Below are 25,136 nucleotides of genomic sequence, written 5' to 3'. Positions count from 1 at the left end.
TCTCTCCACTCTAAGCGTTCTCCGAGGTTTCTCGTTTCCCCCACCAACTCCCCCAATATCACCGGATATGGTCGGGATTTAAAATAAGAGCTCTGAGACACAAAGTCCCTCTAAATATTAAATTTCATTAAGATCTGATCACCCACGTAAGTTAATTTTTTCAATTTTTTCTCTCCCTCCGGCCCCCCAGATGGTCGAGTCAGGGAAACGACTGTCATCAAGTCAATTTGTACGGGTCCCTGACATTCCTATCAATTTTTGTCGTCCTAGCACGTCCAGAAGCACCGAGCTCGCCAAAGCACTGGAAATTCCCCCTCCCCAACTCCCCCAAAGAGAGCGAATCCGTTTCAATTATGACAATCTGTGTTTTTTCTTCCCATCAAGTCTCATCCCGATCTCTCCGCTCTAAGCGTTTTCCAAGATTTCTGTTTCAACCCTCAACCCCACTATGTCCCCGGATTCGATTTGAATTGAAAATGGAGCATCTGAGACACAAGATCTTTCTACATATCAATTTTCATTAAGATTCGATCACCTATTCGTAAGATAAAGATACCTCAATTTCCACGTTTTCCAAGATTTCCGGTTTCTCCTTCCATCTCCCCCCCAATGTCACCGGATCTGGTAAATATCAGACCTGATCACCCGTTCATAAGTTACAAATACCTCATTTTTTCTAATTTTCTGAACTATCCTCCCCCATATCCCCCAAAGAGAGTGGATCCGGTCCGGTTATGTCAGTATCGTATCTTCGACTTGTGCTTATTCTCCCCACCAAGAATTATCTTGATCTCCTCACTCTAAGCGTTTTCCAAGATTTCCGGCCCCCCCTCAACTCCCCCAAATGACACTGAATCCGGCTGGGATTTGAAATAAGAGATCTGAGTAACAAGGTACTTGTAAATATGGAATTTCATAAAGATCCGATCACTCCTACGTAAGTTAAAAATACCTCATTTTTCTAGTTTTACAGAACTAACCCTCCCCCCAACTCCCCCAAAGAGAGCGGATCCGTTCCGGTTATGTCAATCACGTATCTAAGACTTGTGCCTATTTTTCATCCCGATCTCTCCACTCTTACGCGTTTTCCAAGATTTTAGGTTCCCCCCTCCATGTCACCTGATCCAGTCGGGATTTATAACAAGAGTTCTGAGACACGATATCCTTCTAAATATAAAATTTCAATAAGATCCGATCACCCGTTCATAAGTTAAAAATACCTCCATTTTTTTTCTAATTTTTCCGAATTAACCGTCCTCTCACGTAGATGATGTCACTCACGTAATTTTTTTTTTCAAAATTAAGGCTCTTTACGAATTTTCTCATACTTCTGAGCTATGTAAATTGCGTTTTAGGCCAGAATATACCAGGATGCCAATTTTCCCGAAAAAATATGGAGCCGTTTTCGAGAAAAAATAAATAAATACCCAATTATTGCTCACTTATAAAGATATTAGTATATATATATATATATATATATATATATATATATATATATATATATATATATATATATATATATATATATATATATATATATATATATATATACTAGCTGTTGGGGTGGAGCTTTGCACCACCCAACACCTAGTTGATGGGGGCGCTTCCAACCCCCCCCCGCGCGTAAGTCGTTACGTGCCATATTAGTTACGCGCTATTGTAGTTGTGTCCCTGTGTCCCACCTGCGAATATATATATATATATATATATATATATATATATATATATATATATATTTTTAACTACGTAAAACTTGCGAATATACAACATTCTTGGCTGTCCCATTGTTCGTGCATATAAATAGATTGTCAGGTACCGACTCTTGAACATGCAACATATAATTGTCCATGGGAAAAGCAATCTGTATTCAGATCTATACCTCATTATTCTAATGATTGCCCTTGAGTTTTGTTGATGGTGATTGCTAATCGAACATTCCCTGTGTCCCCGTCGTCATTTATATATCCCCCTGTGCCCCCCCGGCGTCCCCATTGTTGTTATTTCCCTGTGTCGCGGTCGTCATTTATATTCCCTGTGTCCCGGTGTCCCGGTCGTCATTTGTGTTCCGGTGTCCCGGTCTGTAATTTCTCTTTGAGTGTCCTGGTCGTCATTTATATTCCCTTTTTCCCGGTCGTCATTTGTGTCCCGGTGCTTTGTTGATGGTGATTGCTAATCGAACATTTCTTGTGTCCCGGTCGCTTTCTCTTTGAGTGTCCCGGTCGTCATTTATATTCCCTATGTCCCGGTGTCCCGGTCGTCATTTGTGTCCCGATGTCCCGGTCTGTAAATCGTCAGTCAACAAACATGACGTCAGTCGACACACAAACATGACATCACTAGACACACAGAAACACAGACAACTTATTTTTATATATATAGATTGTATCTTACTCGTAACTTCTTTTTTTTTTATAGAGATTGTGCTCCGATTTTTTATGGCACTTGGTATTAACCAAGTGACTTATAGCAATCGCAAATTCTGTCGGTCTGTCTGTCGGTCCCGGTTTTGCTACTTTATGCACTTCCAGGTAAGCTAGGACGATGAAATTTGGCAGGCGTATCAGGGACCGGACCAGATTAAATTAAAATAGTCGTGTTCCCTATTTGACCATCTGGGGGGAGTGGGGACCAATTAATTCGGAAAAATAGAAAAAACAAAGTATTTTTAACTTACGAACGGTTGATCAGATCTTAATGAAATTGGATGTTTGGAAGACTATCATGTCTCAGAGCTGCTATTTTAAATCCCGACCGGATCTGGTGACATTGGGAGGAGTTGGGAGGGGAAACCTAAAATCTTGGAAAACACTTAGAGTGGAGGGATCGGGATGAAAATTGGTGGGAAAAACAAGAACAAGTCCTTGATACATGATTGACATAACCGGAACGGATCCGCTCTCTTTGGGGTAGTTGGGTGGGGGGGGGGGGTAATTCTGAAAAATTAGAAAAAATGAGATATTTTTAACTTACGTAGGAGTGATCAGATCTCAAGTGAAAGTTGATATTTAGATAGATATCGTGTCTCAAAGCTCTTATTTTAAATCCCGACCGGATCTGGTGACATTGGGGGGAGTTTGGGGGGACCTAAAATCATGGAAAACGCTTAGATTAGAGGGATCGGGATGAAACTTGGTGGGAAAAATAAGCAGAAGTCTTAGATACGTGATTGCCATAATTGGAACGGATCCGCTTTATTTGGGGGTGGGGTTAATTCTGAAAAAAAGACGTATTTTTAACTTACGAAGGAGTGATCGGATCTTCATGAAACTTCATATTCAGAAGGACCTCGTAACTCAGATCTCTTATTTTAAATCTCAACCGGATCCAGCGTTATTGGGGGTGGCAGTTGGGGGGAGGGACCGTAAATCTTAAAAAAATACTTAAAGCGGAGAGATCAGGATGGAACTGGATGGGAAGAATAAAAACCTGTCTAAAATACGTGACTGACATAACCGGACCGGATCTGTTCTCTTTGGTGGAGTTGGGGGGGGGGGGGGGTAATTCGGAAAAATGAGGTATTTGTAACTTACGAACGGGTGACCAGATCTTAACAAAACTTGATATTTAGAAGGATCTTGTGCTTTGAAGCTCTAATTTCAAATTCTGACCAGATCCTGTGACATTGGGGGAGTTGGAGGGGAAAACCGGAATTCTTAGAAAACGTGAAAACTGGGGTATTTTTATCTTACGGATAGATGATCGGGTCTTAATGAAACTTGATATATATAGAATGATCTTATGTCTTAAATGCTCCATTCTCGACTCGAATTGGATCCGGGGACATAGGGGGTTGGAGGAGGGAAACAGAAATCTTGGAAAACACTTAAAGTGGAGAGATCGGGATGAAACTTGATGGAAAGAATAAGCACAAGTTCTAGATACGGGATTGACATAATTGGAACGGATCTGTTCTCTTTGGAGGAGCTTGGGGGTGTTAATTTGGAAAAATTGGAAAAATTGAGGTATTTTTAACTTGAACGGGTGACCGGATCTTAATTAAATTTGATATTTAGAAGGAATTCATGTCTCAGAGCTCTTATTTTAAATCCCGGACAGATCTGTTGATATTGGGGGGAGCTGGAGGGGGAAATCTTGGAAAACGCTTGGAGTGGAGGAATCGAGATGAAGCTTGGTGGATAGAATAAGCAAATGTCTTTGATACGTGATTGACGTAACCGTACTGGATTCGCTCTCTCTGGGTGACTTGGGGGGGGAGGGGTTCAATGATTTGGCGAGTTTGGTGCTTCTGGACGTGCTAGGACGATGAAAATTGGTAGGTGTGTCAGGGAGCTGCACAAATTGACTTGATAAAGTCGTTTTTCCAGATTCGACCATCTGGGGGGCTAAAGGGGGAGGAAAAATTGGAAAAAATGAGGTATTTATAACTTACGAGTGGGTGATCGGATCTTAATGAATTTTGATATTTAGAAGGACATCGTGACTCAGAGCTCTTATTTTAAATCCTGACATGCATTAAGCCTCTGATTTTTCTTTTAAATCAATCTGTTGATTCTTAGAATTTTTTTAGAGCTCATACCATATGAGCTCTTGGCTCTTAGCTCTTCTTGCCTCGTCACAAGTGCCATATGAGCTCTTACCCCTTGTTTTATGGGCGATGGTTTATCAGGGAATTGCGTCCATTAGAGGGTTCTAGGCAATATTCTTAAAATTTTTCTTTTGTGGGAATTTTTTTGATCATTATTACAGGAGATTCAACCTTCTCTTGTTTGCACATAACGAAGCTTACATCTACTATCTTTACTACTAACAACTCGTTGTAGCACCAAGACACCTTAATTCAATATGACTGCGGAAAATCCTCGCAACAATTAATTCAAAGCTTCAATCTACTCCTCCCATTGAAGTTCCAATTTCTTGAATCTCCTTTCTTTGACCCCTACCTACACTGTTCGGGGACATTCTGACTTTATTTTGTGTCAAATGGACCACACGGTACAATCTTTTGCAATCCCCTCTATGATTCATCCGTCGAATATGGTCTATCTATCTTAACCTTTCTTTTATTATAACAATAGAAAGTGGGATTCAATCACATTTTTGTACAGATTATTTTCTGCTGTAGCCTACGGCTAGTCAAATCTTCATCGGCCTTTACCCTTCATCGGCCTTTTGTTTGTGCCAGATGGATGACCACACAGTACAATCTTTGCAATCCCTTCTATGATTCATCCGTAGAATATGGTCTTATCTGTCTTAACCTTTCTTTTATTATAACAAGAGAAAGTGGGATCCAATCACATTTTTCGTACAGATTGTTTTCTGATGTAGCCTACGGCTAGTCAAATCTTCATCGGCCTTTACCCCAAGTTTAAGGGCCAGAATTGACCACCACCACTAACGTGGTTTCCATTATTCTAATCTTACTTTCTAACACTTATCTTACTATGCTTCCAATATTTTTTTCAAAGGGTGTTTTTTCTTAACTGCAAAGGAAAATCATGTGTCTTCACCATACTACGTTTTACATCTCCACTGCATCTACCATATTAACTTATAATTCTACCGTGGTTAGTGAAGGTATTCACTTGATTATTTTTTTGTTACCTAACACCACTTCTCTGTCGTTTATTCCCAGTCTAAGCGACTCAGTCTACTTGACATTAATTTTTTAACCTATTCTTTAACCCTGAATTCTCAAAATGCGCTAATATTATTATCTAGGACACCCAAGTCATCTGTATAAACTATGTTGGTGTGCGTGTAACTGAACCACCGTGCAACTGAACCTCTGTATAACCGAACCCCTGTGCAGCTGAACCCTCGTGTAACTAAACCACCAGGGAACTGAACCAATTTAACTAAACCCTCGTGCAGCTAAACCCCCGTGCAACTCAACCCCATTTAACCAGGTTTGCGAAAAGTTTCAAGGCTGCCAGTAGCAGAATTCCAAAAGCTGCCGACACTGTAGCAGAACAAATTTGTAGAAATGTAACATATGTAATTTAGTATAGATTACAGTTAGAAATATCAGTAGTTTTCTGAATTACAATTAACAATGTAATCTAATTCAGTGGTAAGCCATAAACTATCCAAAAATATCCTACTACATAATTTTATGTGTGCCATTTTATAGAAAAGTACTGTATCACATTTACTGTAATACTGCTAGTGGAGTATAGTAATCAAAGTGTGAAGTGTACTGTATATAGCTTACTGCTTTTACTTTATGGATGGAATTTTACAATCCAATGCTATTGGTATTATAAAAATAATACACACACAACTGCATGCTTGATGCTCATTGATCACTATGCTACAACAATAAAAAGCACCTTTTCATTTTCTGGGAGAACAATAGCCTAGTCAAAAGCATTATGAAGCTGTGATATTAGTTTTGCCCTAATCTAGTCTGTAAAACAAACATAATTTCTGCTAGATTGTAGTGTGGCTGTTTTATGCAACTAATCTTCCACGTTCAGCGAAATTGACATTCAGTGAGCTTTTAGTTTGAACAAGTTTTAAAAAGCAGCAGCGTGAGAAGAGATACGTCTCTTCTTGCAGAAGAGAAGGGATACATGCATCTCGTGAGAAGAGATATTTCATAAGAAATACATCACCTGGTAAAAAAAGGAATACCAAGAACGAAAACAACCTTTTTTGTTTTGTTTTGTAGTTGCTGTTTTTTAGAGTTTTGGTTCCTGTTGAATCGAGTTACTTACAATTCATTACCACGAACTGTTTGATCAATCTTCAAACACATATCAGGTAGCAGAGTAAAAAATAAAGACCGACCATTTGTAAAAAAAGAAAAAAAATCTGAAAATAATATAAAGGAAGAATTGATTGAAGAAAAAATGGGTTTAATTTCTATAAAGCAGTGAACAAAAATAAAATACATAAACTACACTTTTACTAAAAAAATAAAATAAAAATACTCTGAATTAAGACATCATAAATAAAATGCCACGACAAATAAAACATCACAAAAAATATAAACAATAAAATAAATAAGAAACAAACTCACATTATAAAACAAAACTCCTGCACTGACGGTAATAACTTTAGAATAAAACTAAAGCAATTGTATATAATGAAACTTTCCTCTGCCACATTCAGTGTATAAATGGGAATATTATAAAACAAAACTCCAGCACTGACGGTAATAACTTTAGAATAAAACTAAAGCAATTGTATATAATGAAACTTTCCTCTGCCACATTTGGTGTATAAATGGCAATATTATAAAACAAAACTCCTGCACTGACGGTAATAACTTTAGAATAAAACTAAAGCAATTGTATATAATGAAACTTTCCTCTGCCACATTCAGTGTATAAATGGCAATATTATAAAACAAAACTCCTGCACTGACGGTAATAACTTTAGAATAAAACTAAAGCAATTGTATATAATGAAACTTTCCTCTGCCACATTCAGTGTATAAATGGGAATATTATAAAACAAAACTCCTGCACTGACGGTAATAACTTTAGAATAAAACTAAAGCAATTGTATATAATGAAACTTTCCTCTGCCACATTCAGTGTATAAATGGCAATATTATAAAACAAAACTCCTGCACTGACGGTAATAACTTTAGAATAAAACTAAAGCAATTGTATATAATGAAACTTTCCTCTGCCACATTTGGTGTATAAATGGGAATATTATAAAACAAAACTCCTGCACTGACGGTAATAACTTTAGAATAAAACTAAAGCAATTGTATATAATGAAACTTTCCTCTGCCACATTCAGTGTATAAATGGGAATATTATAAAACAAAACTCCTGCACTGACGGTAATAACTTTAGAATAAAACTAAAGCAATTGTATATAATGAAACTTTCCTCTGCCACATTTGGTGTATAAATGGGAATATTATAAAACAAAACTCCTGCACTGACGGTAATAACTTTAGAATAAAACTAAAGCAATTGTATATAATGAAACTTTCCTCTGCCACATTCAGTGTATAAATGGCAATATTATAAAACAAAACTCCTGCACTGACGGTAATAACTTTAGAATAAAACTAAAGCAATTGTATATAATGAAACTTTCCTCTGCCACATTTGGTGTATAAATGGGAATATTATAAAACAAAACTCCTGCACTGACGGTAATAACTTTAGAATAAAACTAAAGCAATTGTATATAATGAAACTTTCCTCTGCCACATTCAGTGTATAAATGGCAATATTATAAAACAAAACTCCTGCACTGACGGTAATAACTTTAGAATAAAACTAAAGCAATTGTATATAATGAAACTTTCCTCTGCCACATTTGGTGTATAAATGGGAATATTATAAAACAAAACTCCTGCACTGACGGTAATAACTTTAGAATAAAACTAAAGCAATTGTATATAATGAAACTTTCCTCTGCCACATTCAGTGTATAAATGGGAATATTATAAAACAAAACTCCTGCACTGACGGTAATAACTTTAGAATAAAACTAAAGCAATTGTATATAATGAAACTTTCCTCTGCCACATTTGGTGTATAAATGGGAATATTATAAAACAAAACTCCTGCACTGACGGTAATAACTTTAGAATAAAACTAAAGCAATTGTATATAATGAAACTTTCCTCTGCCACATTCAGTGTATAAATGGCAATATTATAAAACAAAACTCCTGCACTGACGGTAATAACTTTAGAATAAAACTAAAGCAATTGTATATAATGAAACTTTCCTCTGCCACATTCAGTGTATAAATGGGAATATTATAAAACAAAACTCCTGCACTGACGGTAATAACTTTAGAATAAAACTAAAGCAATTGTATATAATGAAACTTTCCTCTGCCACATTCAGTGTATAAATGGCAATATTATAAAACAAAACTCCTGCACTGACGGTAATAACTTTAGAATAAAACTAAAGCAATTGTATATAATGAAACTTTCCTCTGCCACATTTGGTGTATAAATGGCAATATTATAAAACAAAACTCCTGCACTGACGGTAATAACTTTAGAATAAAACTAAAGTAATTGTATATAATGAAACTTTCCTCTGCCACATTCGGTGTATAAATGGGAATATTATAAAACAAAACTCCTGCACTGACGGTAATAACTTTAGAATAAAACTAAAGCAATTGTATATAATGAAACTTTCCTCTGCCACATTCGGTGTATAAATGGGAATATTATAAAACAAAACTCCAGCACTGACGGTAATAACTTTAGAATAAAACTAAAGCAATTGTATATAATGAAACTTTTCTCTGCCACATTCGGTGTATAAATGGGAATATTATAAAACAAAACTCCTGCACTGACGGTAATAACTTTAGAATAAAACTAAAGCAATTGTATATAATGAAACTTTCCTCTGCCACATTCAGTGTATAAATGGCAATATTATAAAACAAAACTCCTGCACTGACGGTAATAACTTTAGAATAAAACTAAAGCAATTGTATATAATGAAACTTTCCTCTGCCACATTTGGTGTATAAATGGGAATATTATAAAACAAAACTCCTGCACTGACGGTAATAACTTTAGAATAAAACTAAAGCAATTGTATATAATGAAACTTTCCTCTGCCACATTCAGTGTATAAATGGGAATATTATAAAACAAAACTCCTGCACTGACGGTAATAACTTTAGAATAAAACTAAAGCAATTGTATATAATGAAACTTTCCTCTGCCACATTCAGTGTATAAATGGCAATATTATAAAACAAAACTCCTGCACTGACGGTAATAACTTTAGAATAAAACTAAAGCAATTGTATATAATGAAACTTTCCTCTGCCACATTTGGTGTATAAATGGGAATATTATAAAACAAAACTCCTGCACTGACGGTAATAACTTTAGAATAAAACTAAAGTAATTGTATATAATGAAACTTTCCTCTGCCACATTCGGTGTATAAATGGGAATATTATAAAACAAAACTCCTGCACTGACGGTAATAACTTTAGAATAAAACTAAAGCAATTGTATATAATGAAACTTTCCTCTGCCACATTCAGTGTATAAATGGGAATATTATAAAACAAAACTCCTGCACTGACGGTAATAGCTTTAGAATAAAACTAAAGCAATTGTATATAATGAAACTTTCCTCTGCCACATTCAGTGTATAAATGGGAATATTATAAAACAAAACTCCTGCACTGACGGTAATAACTTTAGAATAAAACTAAAGTAATTGTATATAATGAAACTTTCCTCTGCCACATTCAGTGTATAAATGGCAATATTATAAAACAAAACTCCTGCACTGACGGTAATAACTTTAGAATAAAACTAAAGCAATTGTATATAATGAAACTTTCCTCTGCCACATTCAGTGTATAAATGGGAATATTATAAAACAAAACTCCTGCACTGACGGTAATAACTTTAGAATAAAACTAAAGCAATTGTATATAATGAAACTTTCCTCTGCCACATTCGGTGTATAAATGGGAATATTATAAAACAAAACTCCTGCACTGACGGTAATAACTTTAGAATAAAACTAAAGCAATTGTAGGCTATATAATGAAACTTTCCTCTGCCACATTCAGTGTATAAATGGCAATATTATAAAACAAAACTCCTGCACTGACGGTAATAACTTTAGAATAAAACTAAAGCAATTGTATATAATGAAACTTTCCTCTGCCACATTTGGTGTATAAATGGGAATATTATAAAACAAAACTCCTGCACTGACGGTAATAACTTTAGAATAAAACTAAAGCAATTGTATATAATGAAACTTTCCTCTGCCACATTCAGTGTATAAATGGGAATATTATAAAACAAAACTCCTGCACTGACGGTAATAACTTTAGAATAAAACTAAAGCAATTGTATATAATGAAACTTTCCTCTGCCACATTCAGTGTATAAATGGCAATATTATAAAACAAAACTCCTGCACTGACGGTAATAACTTTAGAATAAAACTAAAGCAATTGTATATAATGAAACTTTCCTCTGCCACATTTGGTGTATAAATGGGAATATTATAAAACAAAACTCCTGCACTGACGGTAATAACTTTAGAATAAAACTAAAGTAATTGTATATAATGAAACTTTCCTCTGCCACATTCGGTGTATAAATGGGAATATTATAAAACAAAACTCCTGCACTGACGGTAATAACTTTAGAATAAAACTAAAGCAATTGTATATAATGAAACTTTCCTCTGCCACATTCAGTGTATAAATGGGAATATTATAAAACAAAACTCCTGCACTGACGGTAATAACTTTAGAATAAAACTAAAGTAATTGTATATAATGAAACTTTCCTCTGCCACATTCAGTGTATAAATGGCAATATTATAAAACAAAACTCCTGCACTGACGGTAATAACTTTAGAATAAAACTAAAGTAATTGTATATAATGAAACTTTCCTCTGCCACATTCGGTGTATAAATGGGAATATTATAAAACAAAACTCCTGCACTGACGGTAATAACTTTAGAATAAAACTAAAGCAATTGTATATAATGAAACTTTCCTCTGCCACATTCAGTGTATAAATGGGAATATTATAAAACAAAACTCCTGCACTGACGGTAATAACTTTAGAATAAAACTAAAGTAATTGTATATAATGAAACTTTCCTCTGCCACATTCAGTGTATAAATGGCAATATTATAAAACAAAACTCCTGCACTGACGGTAATAACTTTAGAATAAAACTAAAGTAATTGTATATAATGAAACTTTCCTCTGCCACATTCAGTGTATAAATGGGAATATTATAAAACAAAACTCCTGCACTGACGGTAATAACTTTAGAATAAAACTAAAGCAATTGTATATAATGAAACTTTCCTCTGCCACATTTGGTGTATAAATGGGAATATTATAAAACAAAACTCCTGCACTGACGGTAATAACTTTAGAATAAAACTAAAGTAATTGTATATAATGAAACTTTCCTCTGCCACATTCGGTGTATAAATGGGAATATTATAAAACAAAACTCCTGCACTGACGGTAATAACTTTAGAATAAAACTAAAGCAATTGTATATAATGAAACTTTCCTCTGCCACATTCAGTGTATAAATGGGAATATTATAAAACAAAACTCCTGCACTGACGGTAATAACTTTAGAATAAAACTAAAGTAATTGTATATAATGAAACTTTCCTCTGCCACATTCAGTGTATAAATGGCAATATTATAAAACAAAACTCCTGCACTGACGGTAATAACTTTAGAATAAAACTAAAGTAATTGTATATAATGAAACTTTCCTCTGCCACATTCAGTGTATAAATGGGAATATTATAAAACAAAACTCCTGCACTGACGGTAATAACTTTAGAATAAAACTAAAGCAATTGTATATAATGAAACTTTCCTCTGCCACATTCAGTGTATAAATGGGAATATTATAAAACAAAACTCCTGCACTGACGGTAATAACTTTAGAATAAAACTAAAGCAATTGTATATAATGAAACTTTCCTCTGCCACATTCAGTGTATAAATGGCAATATTATAAAACAAAACTCCTGCACTGACGGTAATAACTTTAGAATAAAACTAAAGCAATTGTATATAATGAAACTTTCCTCTGCCACATTTGGTGTATAAATGGGAATATTATAAAACAAAACTCCTGCACTGACGGTAATAACTTTAGAATAAAACTAAAGTAATTGTATATAATGAAACTTTCCTCTGCCACATTCAGTGTATAAATGGGAATATTATAAAACAAAACTCCTGCACTGACGGTAATAACTTTAGAATAAAACTAAAGCAATTGTAGGCTATATAATGAAACTTTCCTCTGCCACATTCGGTGTATAAATGGGAATCTAGAATAGGATTATGAAAAAGTGATCCTATTCCCCTAGAATAGGAATAGGAATCTAGAAAAAATAACGTATTTTAACTTACGAAGGGGCGATCGGATCTTCATGAAACTTCATATTTAGAAGGACCTCGTGACTCAGATCTCTTATTTTAAATCTCAACCGGATCCAGCATCATTGGGGGGGGGACCGGAAATCTTAGAAAATACTTAAAGCAGAGACATAAGGATGAACCTGGATGGGAAGAATAAAAACCTGTCTAAGATACGTGACTCACATAACCAGACTGGAACAGCCCTCTTTGGTGGAGTTGGGGGGTGGGTGGGGGGTAATTTGGAAAAATTAGGTATTTGTAACTTACGAAAGGGTGACCAGCTCTCAATGAAATTTGATATTTAGAAGGATATTGTGCTTTAAAGCTCTAATTTTAAATTCTGACCAGATCCTCTGACATCAGGGGGAGTTCGAGGGGGAAACCGGAATTGTTGGAAACGTGAAAATTGGGGTTTTTTCATCTTACACATAGGTGATCGGATCTAGAAATTTGATATTTAGAAGGAATTCATGTCTCTGATCTCTTATTTCAAATCCCGACCAGATCTTTTGACATTGGGGGGAGTTGGAGGGGGGAATCTTGGAAAACACTTGGAGTGGAGGAATCGGGATGAAGCTTGGTGGATAGAATAAGCAAATGTCCTTGATATGTGATTGACGTAACGTACCAGATTCGCTCTCTTTGGGGGAGTTTGGGGAGGGGTTCAGTGATTTGGCGAGTTTGGTGCTTCCGGACGTGCTAGGACGATGAAAATCGGTAAACGTGCCAAGGAGCTGCACAAATTGACTTGATAAAGTCGTTTTCCCAGATTCGACCATCTGGGGGGGCTAAAGGAAGAGGAAAAATTAGGTATTTATAACTTACGAGTGGGTGATCGGATCTTAATGAATTTTGATATTTAGAAGGATATCGTGACTCAGAGCTCTTATTTTAAATCCTGACTGGCATTAAGCCTCCGATTTTCCTTTTAAATTAATCTGTTGATTCTTAGAATTTTGTTAGAGCTCATACCATATGAGCTCTTGGCTCTTAGCTCTTCTTGCCTCGTCACAAGTGCCATATGAGCTCCTAGCTCTTGTTTTTCAAGAAGACAGATTTTGGGGAAATCCCCAATAATTTGGAGATAGGGGAAGAAGCACTAGTATTTTCAGACAAAATCTGCCAACAAATTTGACAGGCCATGAAAACTGCCAAGTAGTATCGCTACTATGCTACCCCACTTTTTGCACGGCGGAGTACAACTAGTGTTTAGAAAGCTTTTCTTTAAGCAAAAAATATTCTTATATGTAAAAATGGTGCAACTGAACCATCGTGTAACTGAACTCAGTTTTTCAGTATTCTAAAAATATAAGGCAATATCATTGGGTAAAACACAGGTTAGAATTTTCACATGTTAATCTTGTTTGAATTGTTTATTAAAGTCATGATATAAACGCTTGTCAAGATCATTCATTAAAAAGCTTTGTTTTATTTTTTGTAAAGAAGATGATCCGATGTTACAAAGCATTAAAACTGATTTATTTCTCTTTTGTTTTAGATGAATCAGATCTTTCTGGACGTTAAGCAATAAACATGTGTTTAAAATATTTGACTTTTGTGAATCTAGACAACGAACTTCGATCCGATGTCTTTTTAGGAGATTGCAGCTAAAAAGGATATGGGAGGGGGACTGGTTGTACTCCAGCCTTTTTTAAGCATTCCTTCAAAATGCCCACAAAGTTTAAACTTCATACCCTCAGGTTAATACCCTCAGCTGTTCTCGACTCATTGCAGATACGTTGTCTTGTCAAACTGGATGCACAATGTATCTCTTAATTTAGTTGAAGATGCTCCTTAGAATTTTCGAACGATGTGACGGCTGACTACCATCGGCCATTGTAGATATTCCTGGTATTTCCTTTTCACAACCAATAAAGAAAGGAAATGTCTCTTGATTGTGTTTGACAGTCTTCTTGACATTTCCCTAAGGTTTGACCTTAATGCTCCATGCTTTTTTTATTTATAAGACCAAACATGCCTTCTTTTCATAAAAAAAAGAAAAAAAAACAAAAAAAACCACCTTGTAAGTTTACAGTATGGATGTATGTATGTATATGTTTATTTCCCATCATATTGCAAAAAATACAAAACTGACGGAGTAATACGAGAAAAAAACAAAAAGAAAAGAAGAAAAAACACACTTCTAAAAACGAAATCAAACTCAGCATTTATAACATGAACAAGAGCTAAGAGCTCATATGGCACTTGTGACGAGGCCAGAAGAGCCAAGAGCTCATATGGTATGAGCTCTAACAAAATTCTAAGAATCAATAGATTGATTTAAAAGGAGAATCAGAGGCTTAATGCCGGTTGGGATTTAAAATAAGAGCTCTGAGTCACGATGTCCTTCTAAATATCAAAATTTAGTAAGATCCGATCACCCACTCGTAAGTTATAAATACCTAATTTTTTCTAATTTTTCCTCTCCCTTCAGCCTCCCAGATGGTGGAATAAGGGAAAACGACTTTATCAAGACAGTTTGTGCAGCTCCCTGACACGCCTACCAATTTTCATCGTCCTAGCGCATCCAGAGCACCAAACTCGCCAAAGCACTTACCCCCCTAACTCCCCAAAGAGAGTGAATCCAGTACGGTTACGTCAGTCACGTATCAAAGACATTTGCTTATTTTATCCACCAAGCTTCATCCCGATTTCTCCACTCTAACTGGGGGGGGGGCAGACTTTCACATAAATTCCTCTGTTCCCCTTTCTTCAGCACTTTTCAGCCAAATATATTCCAATTTGGACAACCATATTCTCAAACCTTAGCACTTCTCATACACAAATAATATAGTCCAAGTTGGAAAACCATATTTTCCGAGAGGGTGTATTTTCCATGGGAGATGGGAGGGGGGGGGGTAAACGTCTAGACCCATAGACAGTGACAGGGTGATGAAAACCCCCCATTAACAGACACTAAAAAGGAGAAATAAATCCTGCTTTAAGAGTTTGTGACGTCCGATTTTTTTTTTGTTACAACAAAACAGAGCTTTTTTTTGATAATCATCTTGACAGTCATTTATATTATGACTTTTATAAAGCAAACAGTTCCATCAAGGTTAAATATGTAAAGATTCTAACTTGTGTTTTACCCAATGTAGGTACGGTGGTTGAGTTGCACGAGCGTTCAGTTATACGAGGGTTCAGTTGCACGGTGGCCCAGTTGCATGGGGGCTCAGTTAAACGGTGGTTACAAATGGAACCCTAGGATATTTTTACCTTCTCTAGACTCCCAAGAGTCTTTACTGCGTTCCTTATGACAAAGTCCATTCGTCCTTAGGACCCTTAGTAAAAAAAAGCCTCTTAGAAACAACAAAGGGAAGGTCATTGATTCATATCCTAAAATCAGATATAGTTTGTTATCTGGTTCGATGGTAGGCTGTGTGAACATAAAGCAATAATATAAAGGTTTCGAAGCCGGAAAAAGTTTAAGTGCCGTGTAATTATCTAAAATCTGTGACTAATGAGACGTAGTTCCCTTGGTTAAGATGTTCTACTTGAAGTTCAACTGCCCTAGTTGATTGAAGATACGCTCAGATCTTTGCATTGACGAACGGTTGGTTTAAAATCAATTGTCTTGCGGTAATCAATTTATTTCTACCGTTTGATACAGGACTAATTTTTACCGACATGTTCTTCTCTCAGGAATATCCGATACCTTAAAGATCATTTTGATAAAAATTGATTAGGGATCTTGAATCTGTCAACAGTTTGAAAACTAAGAAGAGACTAGTTTAAAATAAAGAAAAATGTTATCTTTTGTTAATGACAAAGCAAAGCACTGTCTAATCAATATACCTACACCATAAATAAAACGTTGCCTGTGTCAGCAAGGTTTTCAATGAACGTGGGTAGCACCACAGGGAACTCTAATAGGTGTCAAATGGCTCAAACGGTATTCCCTTTGAGCTAATTTTATAACTCAGATAACTGCCCTCAGATAATTTTAACTCTCAAAAAGGGCATTAGAACATCTAATTTCCAATCTAATGAGCCCCCTCCAAAGTTTATATAACCACCCTTTCCATAAAAACCTTGTATGCCCCCGGGGCATAACTTACAACCTTTGCCCATGGGGTTGTAGGTGGGGGGTGTCATCTTCAAAGACATAAGTTTCGGATCTTTCAACTATGCTGGACAAAATGCGTTATATCAAATTTTGATTGAATGTGTTCGGAGAAATGATGGACATGGGGTGGGGATGGTTGTCCTCCAATTACTTTCAACTATTAAAAAGGGCACTAGAACATTTTTAGAGACTGGCCTTTCCTGAACTAATGATGTAAGTTCCATGAAGTCTGAACATCTTTAACACTGGCACAAAACCGGATAAGTTAAATAGTTTTTCTAATACCTTTTTTGGTATTTTCGTTAAAAATACCTTGATTTTTGGTAATTTCAATAGAAAAATCAAAAGAGAAAAATTACCCCCCTTAGATTTAGAAAATATCCCCGACACTTTCGCTAATTGACGTCACTGCTATCTTGCCTACTGCTCGTAACGATTTTTAAAAGTTGGAACATCTTCGGCATGCCTTACAATCAAAATATGTTTCATAGTTATTTTAAACAAAAAAACAAGTTTTTTTTTTAACTGAAAGTAAGGAGCGATATTAAAACTTAAAACGAACAGAAATTACTCCGTATATAAAAGGGGCTGTTCCCTCCTCAACGCCCCGCTCTCTACACTAAAGTTTGACTCTTTCTCTCAACTCTACTTTTTAAAACAGTAAAATGCTTTAGCGTAAAGAGCGGGGCGTTGAGGAGGGAACAGCCCCTTTTATATATGGAGTAATTTCTGTTCGTTTTAAGTTTTAATATCGCTCCTTACTTTCAGTAAAAAAAACTTGTTTTCTCTTTTATTTAATTTCTGAATGTTTTTAAATTCAGGCATATTTTGATTTTGGCTCTCCGCAAATGAATGATTAAAACGAAATTTGCATATTAATTTATGTTTATGGCTAAATGGATCTCTTATAGCTTTGATCGGACGATTTTGAGAAAAAAGAGCGGGGTAGTAGGCATAGTTACCCTCCAATTTTTTGGCTATTTAAAAAAGAAACTAGAACTTTTGATTTTTTACGAACGTTTTTATTAGTAAAAATATACGTAAATTACGAATTAGCTTACGTAACTTCTGTATTCGTATATTTTTATTACGTATATGAGGGGGTTCACCACCTCGTCAATACCTCGCTCTTTGCACTAAAGCTTAAATTTTGTCCCAATTCTTTAAGAATGACCCCTGAATCACAAAGGCCGTAGAATAAATAGTTGAAATTAATGAAGTTACCTTAGGGTAAAGAACGAGGTATTAGGAGGAGGTGAACCCCTCATATGTGTAATAATTTCTGTTCGATTTAAGTTTTAATGCTGCTCCTTACTTTCAGTTGAAAAACCTTTTTCATATTTATTTTTTCATTGTTCTTTAAAGAAAAGCTAAAAAATCCTGCGCCCCCTTCATGGAAATTTTCTTCCTCTATGAAAAATTTCTCCATTGAAAGATCCCTCACATAACCCCCTCCCCTCAATCCCTCCCCCAACCAAAAAAATTCCCCTGAAAGCGTTTGTATACTTCCCAATAACCATTACTATGTGTAAACACTGGTCAAAGTTTGTAACTTGCAGCCCCTCCCGCGGGGACTGTGGGGGAGTAAGTCGTCCCCAAAGACATAGTTATTAGGTTTTTCGACTATGCTGAATAAAATGGCTATCTCAGAATTTTGGTCTGGTGACTTTGGGAAAAAATGAGTGTGGGAGGGGGCCTAGGTGCCCTCCAATTTTTTGGTCACTTAAAAAGACACTAGAACTTTTCATTTCCGTTAGAATGAGCCATCACACGACATTCTAGGACCAATGTGTCGATACGATCACCCCTGGGGAAAAAAAACAAACAAATAAACACGCATCCGGGATCTATCTTGTGGCAAAAAATGCAAAATTCCACTCTTTGTACATAGATGCTTGAAAATTCTACTGTAGGGTTCTCTGATTCGCTGAATCTGATGGTGTGATTTTCGTTAAGATGCAATGCCTTTTAAGGGGTGTTTCCCCCTATTTTCTAAAATAAGGCAAATTTTCTCAGGCTCGTAACTTTTGATGGGTAAGTCTAAACTTAACGAAACTTATGTATTTAAAATCAGCGTCAAAATGCCGTTCTTTTGATGTAACTATTGTTATAAAAATTCCATTTTTTAGAGTTTCGGTTACTATTGAGCCGGGTCGCTCCTTACAAACAGTTCGTTACCACGAACTGTTTGATTTTCTGAGGGCTCTAAAGCCAAAATATAATTGTAATGGACTGTAAAGAAATTTTACTAATTCGTTTACATTGGTTATTATGGAATCATCATTACTAGCGACAAGTTAAGGCTTATGTTCCCTGCTTATGAATTTAGATCAGATATAAGTGAACATGTAAACAGGGGAGATAGGAAAATCCTGTAGACTTGTTTCGATAGACCATCCCTTACTCGGAATAGATTGAAAATGGAAAGATTATAGTTCGAACTATAGTTTTTCTGTACTTTGGATCCTCCCCCTCCTTCCAGAAAAACCGCTTCATTCTAAGGACTCGACCATGTTACACCAATGCCATCAACGCTAGCCAATGTCAGGTAAGTAACTTCTATCGTATATGGTTGAATAAATGTTCAATAATTTTGGATAGAAATAAATTTATTGGAAACCTTCCAGTTTGAAACATTTGTACGATGAACACCGATTATAGCCTACTAAACTGATTTATTTGTAGTAATGTTGCTTGAGCAAGAACTACGTTTAGATAATGGCAAGCCCAATAAAGGAATGGTAATTTTACAATAGGCTATATTGACCAACTCAGTCATTCATTAAGTTTGATATTGATTATAAAAAAATAGTTTTCTTTCAAATGAAACCGCAGCCTTGAGATTCAGTTTCGAAGAATAGTAAGATAATAAATAAAAAACGTAAAGGCAGATTTTTTTTCTCACGAAGCTGTTGTTAATTGGTGCTTATGGCAGCCTGGACCTATGCCATAAAAGTGATTATGCACATTGCTTTTTGAATATCAGTGAAGGTGCCGTGCTTTTGAATTTTTGGTTTGTTTTAGCCAAGCGCAGAACCAATAACTTTAGTAATTTTGATTTATCAACACGAAAAAATAGGTATTAATAGGCTATTGTGGTACTTTTACGGTATATACCCTACCTAATGTTCTTCTAATATGTTTCTCTGACGCTCACTTTCAAGAAACAAATATGGACTATAAATTTGCACATTAGGTTAGGAAGGGATAAAGTACAGCGGGTCTGCATATCTAATGTGTTAGGTACAATTATTCTGCATATTTTGTAGTAAAAATTGTTTTCTAACTTCAGATTATCCAAATACTTTACCCCCCCCCCTAACAGGAAAATATATAGCCTAAATTGCATATTTTCAATCTATTTTGTCAGTTCTCTTTGCCTTGTCTCACGCTAAGCTGAAAGAAACTAACGAAGAAAAACGTCCTATAATGTGTCAATGAATGAACAACTTGAACCGTAGGTTGTTTATCATACAAGTAGCCTACCACTATTATTAGTTTGATTTGATAATGAAAAATTCATTTCTTTTAAATTATTTACAGTTAAAAAGCTTATAGGGTACTTACGTATTACACCAACAACACTCAAGTTTAAGCTGTGTAAAACTCAAGAATAAACCGGTTTTATCTGTCTGTATTGAGAAAAAATTAGCTTACACTCAGTGGAAAACAAGTGGTGGGTGACAGAATACATTGGAATTATATGGGTTATATATTTGAACATTAGGGGATGGGGTAGGTTTCCCTCTCCCACCTAATGTGCAAAAATATAGCCCACATTTGTTTCTAAAGTATTATATTTTAATCATGTTTGGTATTTTTCATTTGTATTAACCTAGCTTCACTTCTTGAGTGTTGGTAGTATAATACGTAGGTGCCGGTCATAGTTTTATTAATACGCTCGTGTTTTATATCCTGCTTAGGATCCTTATTTGTCTTTGTATCACTGTGTAATTTTATTAAATTTTCGTTTTTTAGAGATTCTCGGACGTTTTCGTTTAAGTCCTGTCCTGTCGTAGATGTATACAGCAGAATCCGGAACTTGGATCTTATTGTTCGAAGTCTAAAAACGTTTTATGAGGTATGACTTTTACAGATCTTTCATCCTAAGCATTTTCTTATCGGAATAGCCACCATTCTTAGTGTATCTATACTTCGTCAATTACTTAATCTGGTCTTTAAGTTTAGATAATTCCAATATTGGAGAAAGGAATTGCGTGTTTGATACTCGATGAAATACAACGCGAACCTGACTAGCCATATCTCAGGAAATTGTTGTATGATAATTATGAATAGTAAGAAAGTCCCTAAAAAAAGTTTCATTCGTTTTACTTTAGATCATTATGATTGACAAGACTAGTGACATGTTGCGGGTCATCGCTACGACATTGAATCATGCTATAATATATATATATATATATATATATATATATATATATATATATATATATATATATATATATATATATATATATATATATATATATATATTAATATATATATATATATATATATATATATATATATATATATATATATATATTTATTTAAGGCATTCAGGTTCTTTCAAAATCTTGTTTTCCAATCTCTATGCCCTCTGAAACATTTAAAATTGACATACTCATCATTTTATTTTTTAGTTTCATGTAGTAGAGTGGTAAATGAGCAATTTCATTTGAATTAAGAAATTCTGTCGTAAATTCAGTTCCTCCTTCCTGTTCAATACGTTCCTTATTCATTCATAATTTTCTGAAGTATCTAAACTCCGCAATAGCATAATAACCGTGCTATTCTTTAGTTTTAAGTTACATTTTATTTGCAGTTCGGTGTTATTTATTGCTGTTTGTTGCTCCATGTCTTTTTCTGCAGCTGTTCAGTCATTTGTCATTTTGTGTAATTTTGCCCGTGTCATAAATACTAAATATTAATTCCTCCTTCTATCCTTTACAAGCAGGGTTGCCTCCTGGAGAAAACATCACTAGATTCTTGAAAAAAATCACTAAATCAGCACATGAATCACTAGACTATTGACTAGATAGCACTAGCGTTATAATACTCTTTATCATTGTAATCAATAATTGTTTTGTTCCTTACCATGTTCTATGCAGCTGCACCTTCAGGAAGGAGGCAAAATTACACCCCCCCTAGATTGGAATTATACCTTTAAATCGATGTTTGTTTGTTTTTCAAGTGAAAATTGCCCTTGAAGTTTTGGAAAATGCCTTTTTGTATCTTTATTCAGAGAATAGGACAAAATCCTTTTTTCCTTCCTGTATTTTCCCAAATTGGTACCCTTGGCTTATACCCCGATCGCTGAAAATTAGTTATCGTTGATCTAATTGAAATATTTGCTTTTTCTTTTTATGTTTTTTTCCTTGTCGATCCAAAACCCCGGTTATTTTCCAAAAAAGTAGAAACTATTTTCTTTTTACTTTAGTTGAGCTAGTATAATTACCGGGACACCAGCGATAATTTTGAAAATGACTTTTTTATATTTTCATGGACAAAATGTGTCCCACCCTTCACAAATTTCGATAGGCATCGGTCTTATTGCTTCTTCAATAAAAAAAGAGGTAGCTGTTAATTATACCGGACACACCCAAGAAATGGTGGGCCTATATACCCTTTATATAAGCCTATTGTATATATATATATATATATATATATATATATATATATATATATATATATATATATATATATATATATATACAATAGGCCTTTGGCCTATATACAAAGCATATAAGGGGGTGTGGGGGTAAAGTAACATAATCTTACCCCTACCCCTTAATGTGCAAATTGATAGCCCAAGTTATGTAAGTCTAATGCATTCTGTGACCCTTTATTTGTCTTTGTGGCTATGAAACTGGTTTTCATAGATCGTACATTATCCTTATTACCCTTAGCATGCTTTCATCCCTAGACCTATCCTCAGGGGTTGCGTGGGTCAAGTTATATCTAAAGATATAGTTTTGGAACCTTTCAGCTATGCTAAACAAAATGCCTATCTCAAACTTGCGATCGAACAATTTTTGAGGAAAAAAGGGACGTGGGGGGGGGGCTAGTCGTCTGATCCTTTTGACCAAATAAAACACAATCCATAGAATTTTAATTTCCGTTCAAATGAGCCCTCTCCCGATGTTCTAGGGCCGTTGGTTCGATACGAACCCCCTGGAAAAAAACACGAGAAATTAAAAGGCCTCCGTGATTTTTGTTCTGGCAAATATTACAAAATTCAAGGCTTTTGCAGATAGGGGCTTGAAACCTTTACTATAGGGTTCTCTGATACGCCAAATTAATGGTTTAATTTTAATTAAAATTCTTTGAATTTTACTGGGTGTTTCCTCCCTCTCAAGAATTAGGAAAAATTTTACAGTTTCTTAGCCTTTCATGGGTAAAACTAAGGTTAATGAATCTTATATATTTGGGATCAACATAGTGAGCAAACTGTAAACTGTTATGTAGGAAATATTGTGAATCACTGCGTTTTTTTTATTAATTATCTTCTTTTATAATTTATTCGATTGAATCATGAATCTACGCCCTAAATCGTGAAAAATCACTAGATTTAAGAAAAAATAACTAGTTTTAGAACAAAAATCACTATAAATCACTAGCTAGAAAAAATCACTAGGCGACATAAAAATCACTAGGAATAGTGATAAATCACAAGGGGTTGACAACCCTGTTTACAACGTTAAACTAACACGTTCCTTATTCAATTGTATTTTTCTGCGAAGCACTTGGTCACCTTGTGTAATTTTTCATGCATCATAGTTACTAAAAACGACACGACTACTTGCAAGTGATATCGTAGATCATATAGGTATTTTCTTACATGATGTCATACATAGCGTAAATAAGTTTGTTGAGTTTCCTACGCAACGGTTATTTAAATAATATAATTTCTGTTGGAAGTCTGCAATATTTCTTGGGTATGCCAGTCAACTCTAGAATCGCGAAAGAGCTTCTCGATCGACTGAGTCAAATGCAGCTCGGAGGTCGACGAAGGCAATAAATGCTTTCTGTCGGTACTCTGTGCTCTTCCTTACTATTTGTCGAATCGTGAAAATCTGCTTGATGGTTGAACGGTCCGAGATAAAACCAGTTTGCTCCGGTCCCCGGATTTTTCGAATGATATTCCGAAATCGATCTAGCAGGACTATTGAAAACAGTTTGTCAGGGACTGACAGTAGGGCTTTTCCCTGGTAGTTGGAGCAGTCGCTTCTTGAGCCTTAACGGTATTAAGGCTTAACAGTGAGCCTTAAAGTTAAAGGTGCAATAAAAAGTAATTTTACAAAGGCACCACTTCTAATTTAAGGTCCAGTGGAACATCATGATATCAACAAAAGGCTCAAATTTTCCGCACTAGAAGATAAGCTACAGTGATAATCTATATATAGAAGAGTGCCGCGCGCCGGGGCCTATGAGTATTTGCCATTTTTCCCACATGAGCTGGCAAATCGGAGCGACAGGCTGACTGAGTAGTAGTAGCACCATTGTTAAAAGCTAGAAATTTAGCTGAAGACGTCGTCTTTAATGAATTACATTTATTCAAATTTTTAAGGCAGTCAATTTCCATCAATTGCAAATGCTGAATTATATGACATATGTATATTTTCCGTAAAAAACTTAGGAAATGCTTGTGCATAAATGTATGTTATTCAGGAGGTAGGCTAGTGTTGGTTTTTCCCCGTTCATTGTCCAATTATTCACGCATACTACTATCTTCAACCACAACGGATATACATGTCAAATCAGTGCTGACTCATGAATATGTCAGATTTATTAGGTAATTCAGGCTAGACACTGTAATTACATGCACAAGTCGAAATGATGAAATTCGCTTCTTTCTTTTGTTTTCTTTCTATTTGTAAGTTCCTAACTGTGTGAGTTGAAAGAAAGCCAAGTCTTTGGATTAGAGAAGCCAGTGGCGTAAGTTCACAGCAATCTAAGAGAAGGGTGTCAAAATGTATTTTTCAGTATCTGATGGAGGCAAATTTGTCTTTTTCAAATTCTCCAACGAAAATACAAAAAAGGCATTTTCAATGTAGATGCCCCCCAAAAGTTATTTGTCAAAATCTAGAGTTCCCAATTGACGATATTGTGAGAGGCTTCGATTCCTCGTTTCCAGAGAGACTGGCTACTATAGAAAACTACGTCTCCTAAACCGTCTCATCTGTTACAGTTTAATTCTTTATAA

General features: G+C 35.2%; 1 protein-coding gene across 1 annotated transcript in view; it reads left to right on the top strand.

The window, feature by feature from the left end:
• LOC136030663 (girdin-like) overlaps window positions 1-25,136 on the top strand; it is a 260,328-nt gene that overhangs the window by 19,689 nt on the left and 215,503 nt on the right. Inside the window, exon 3 of the mRNA XM_065709731.1 lies at window positions 20,912-21,014. Coding sequence (XP_065565803.1) covers window positions 20,912-21,014 — 103 coding nt within the window. The remainder of the gene's footprint in view (window positions 1-20,911; window positions 21,015-25,136) is intronic.

The sequence above is a fragment of the Artemia franciscana genome, chromosome 8, assembly GCF_032884065.1.
Source record: "Artemia franciscana chromosome 8, ASM3288406v1, whole genome shotgun sequence".
Lineage (NCBI taxonomy): Eukaryota > Metazoa > Arthropoda > Branchiopoda > Anostraca > Artemiidae > Artemia > Artemia franciscana.
This window is presented reverse-complemented; position numbering and strand designations above follow the sequence as displayed.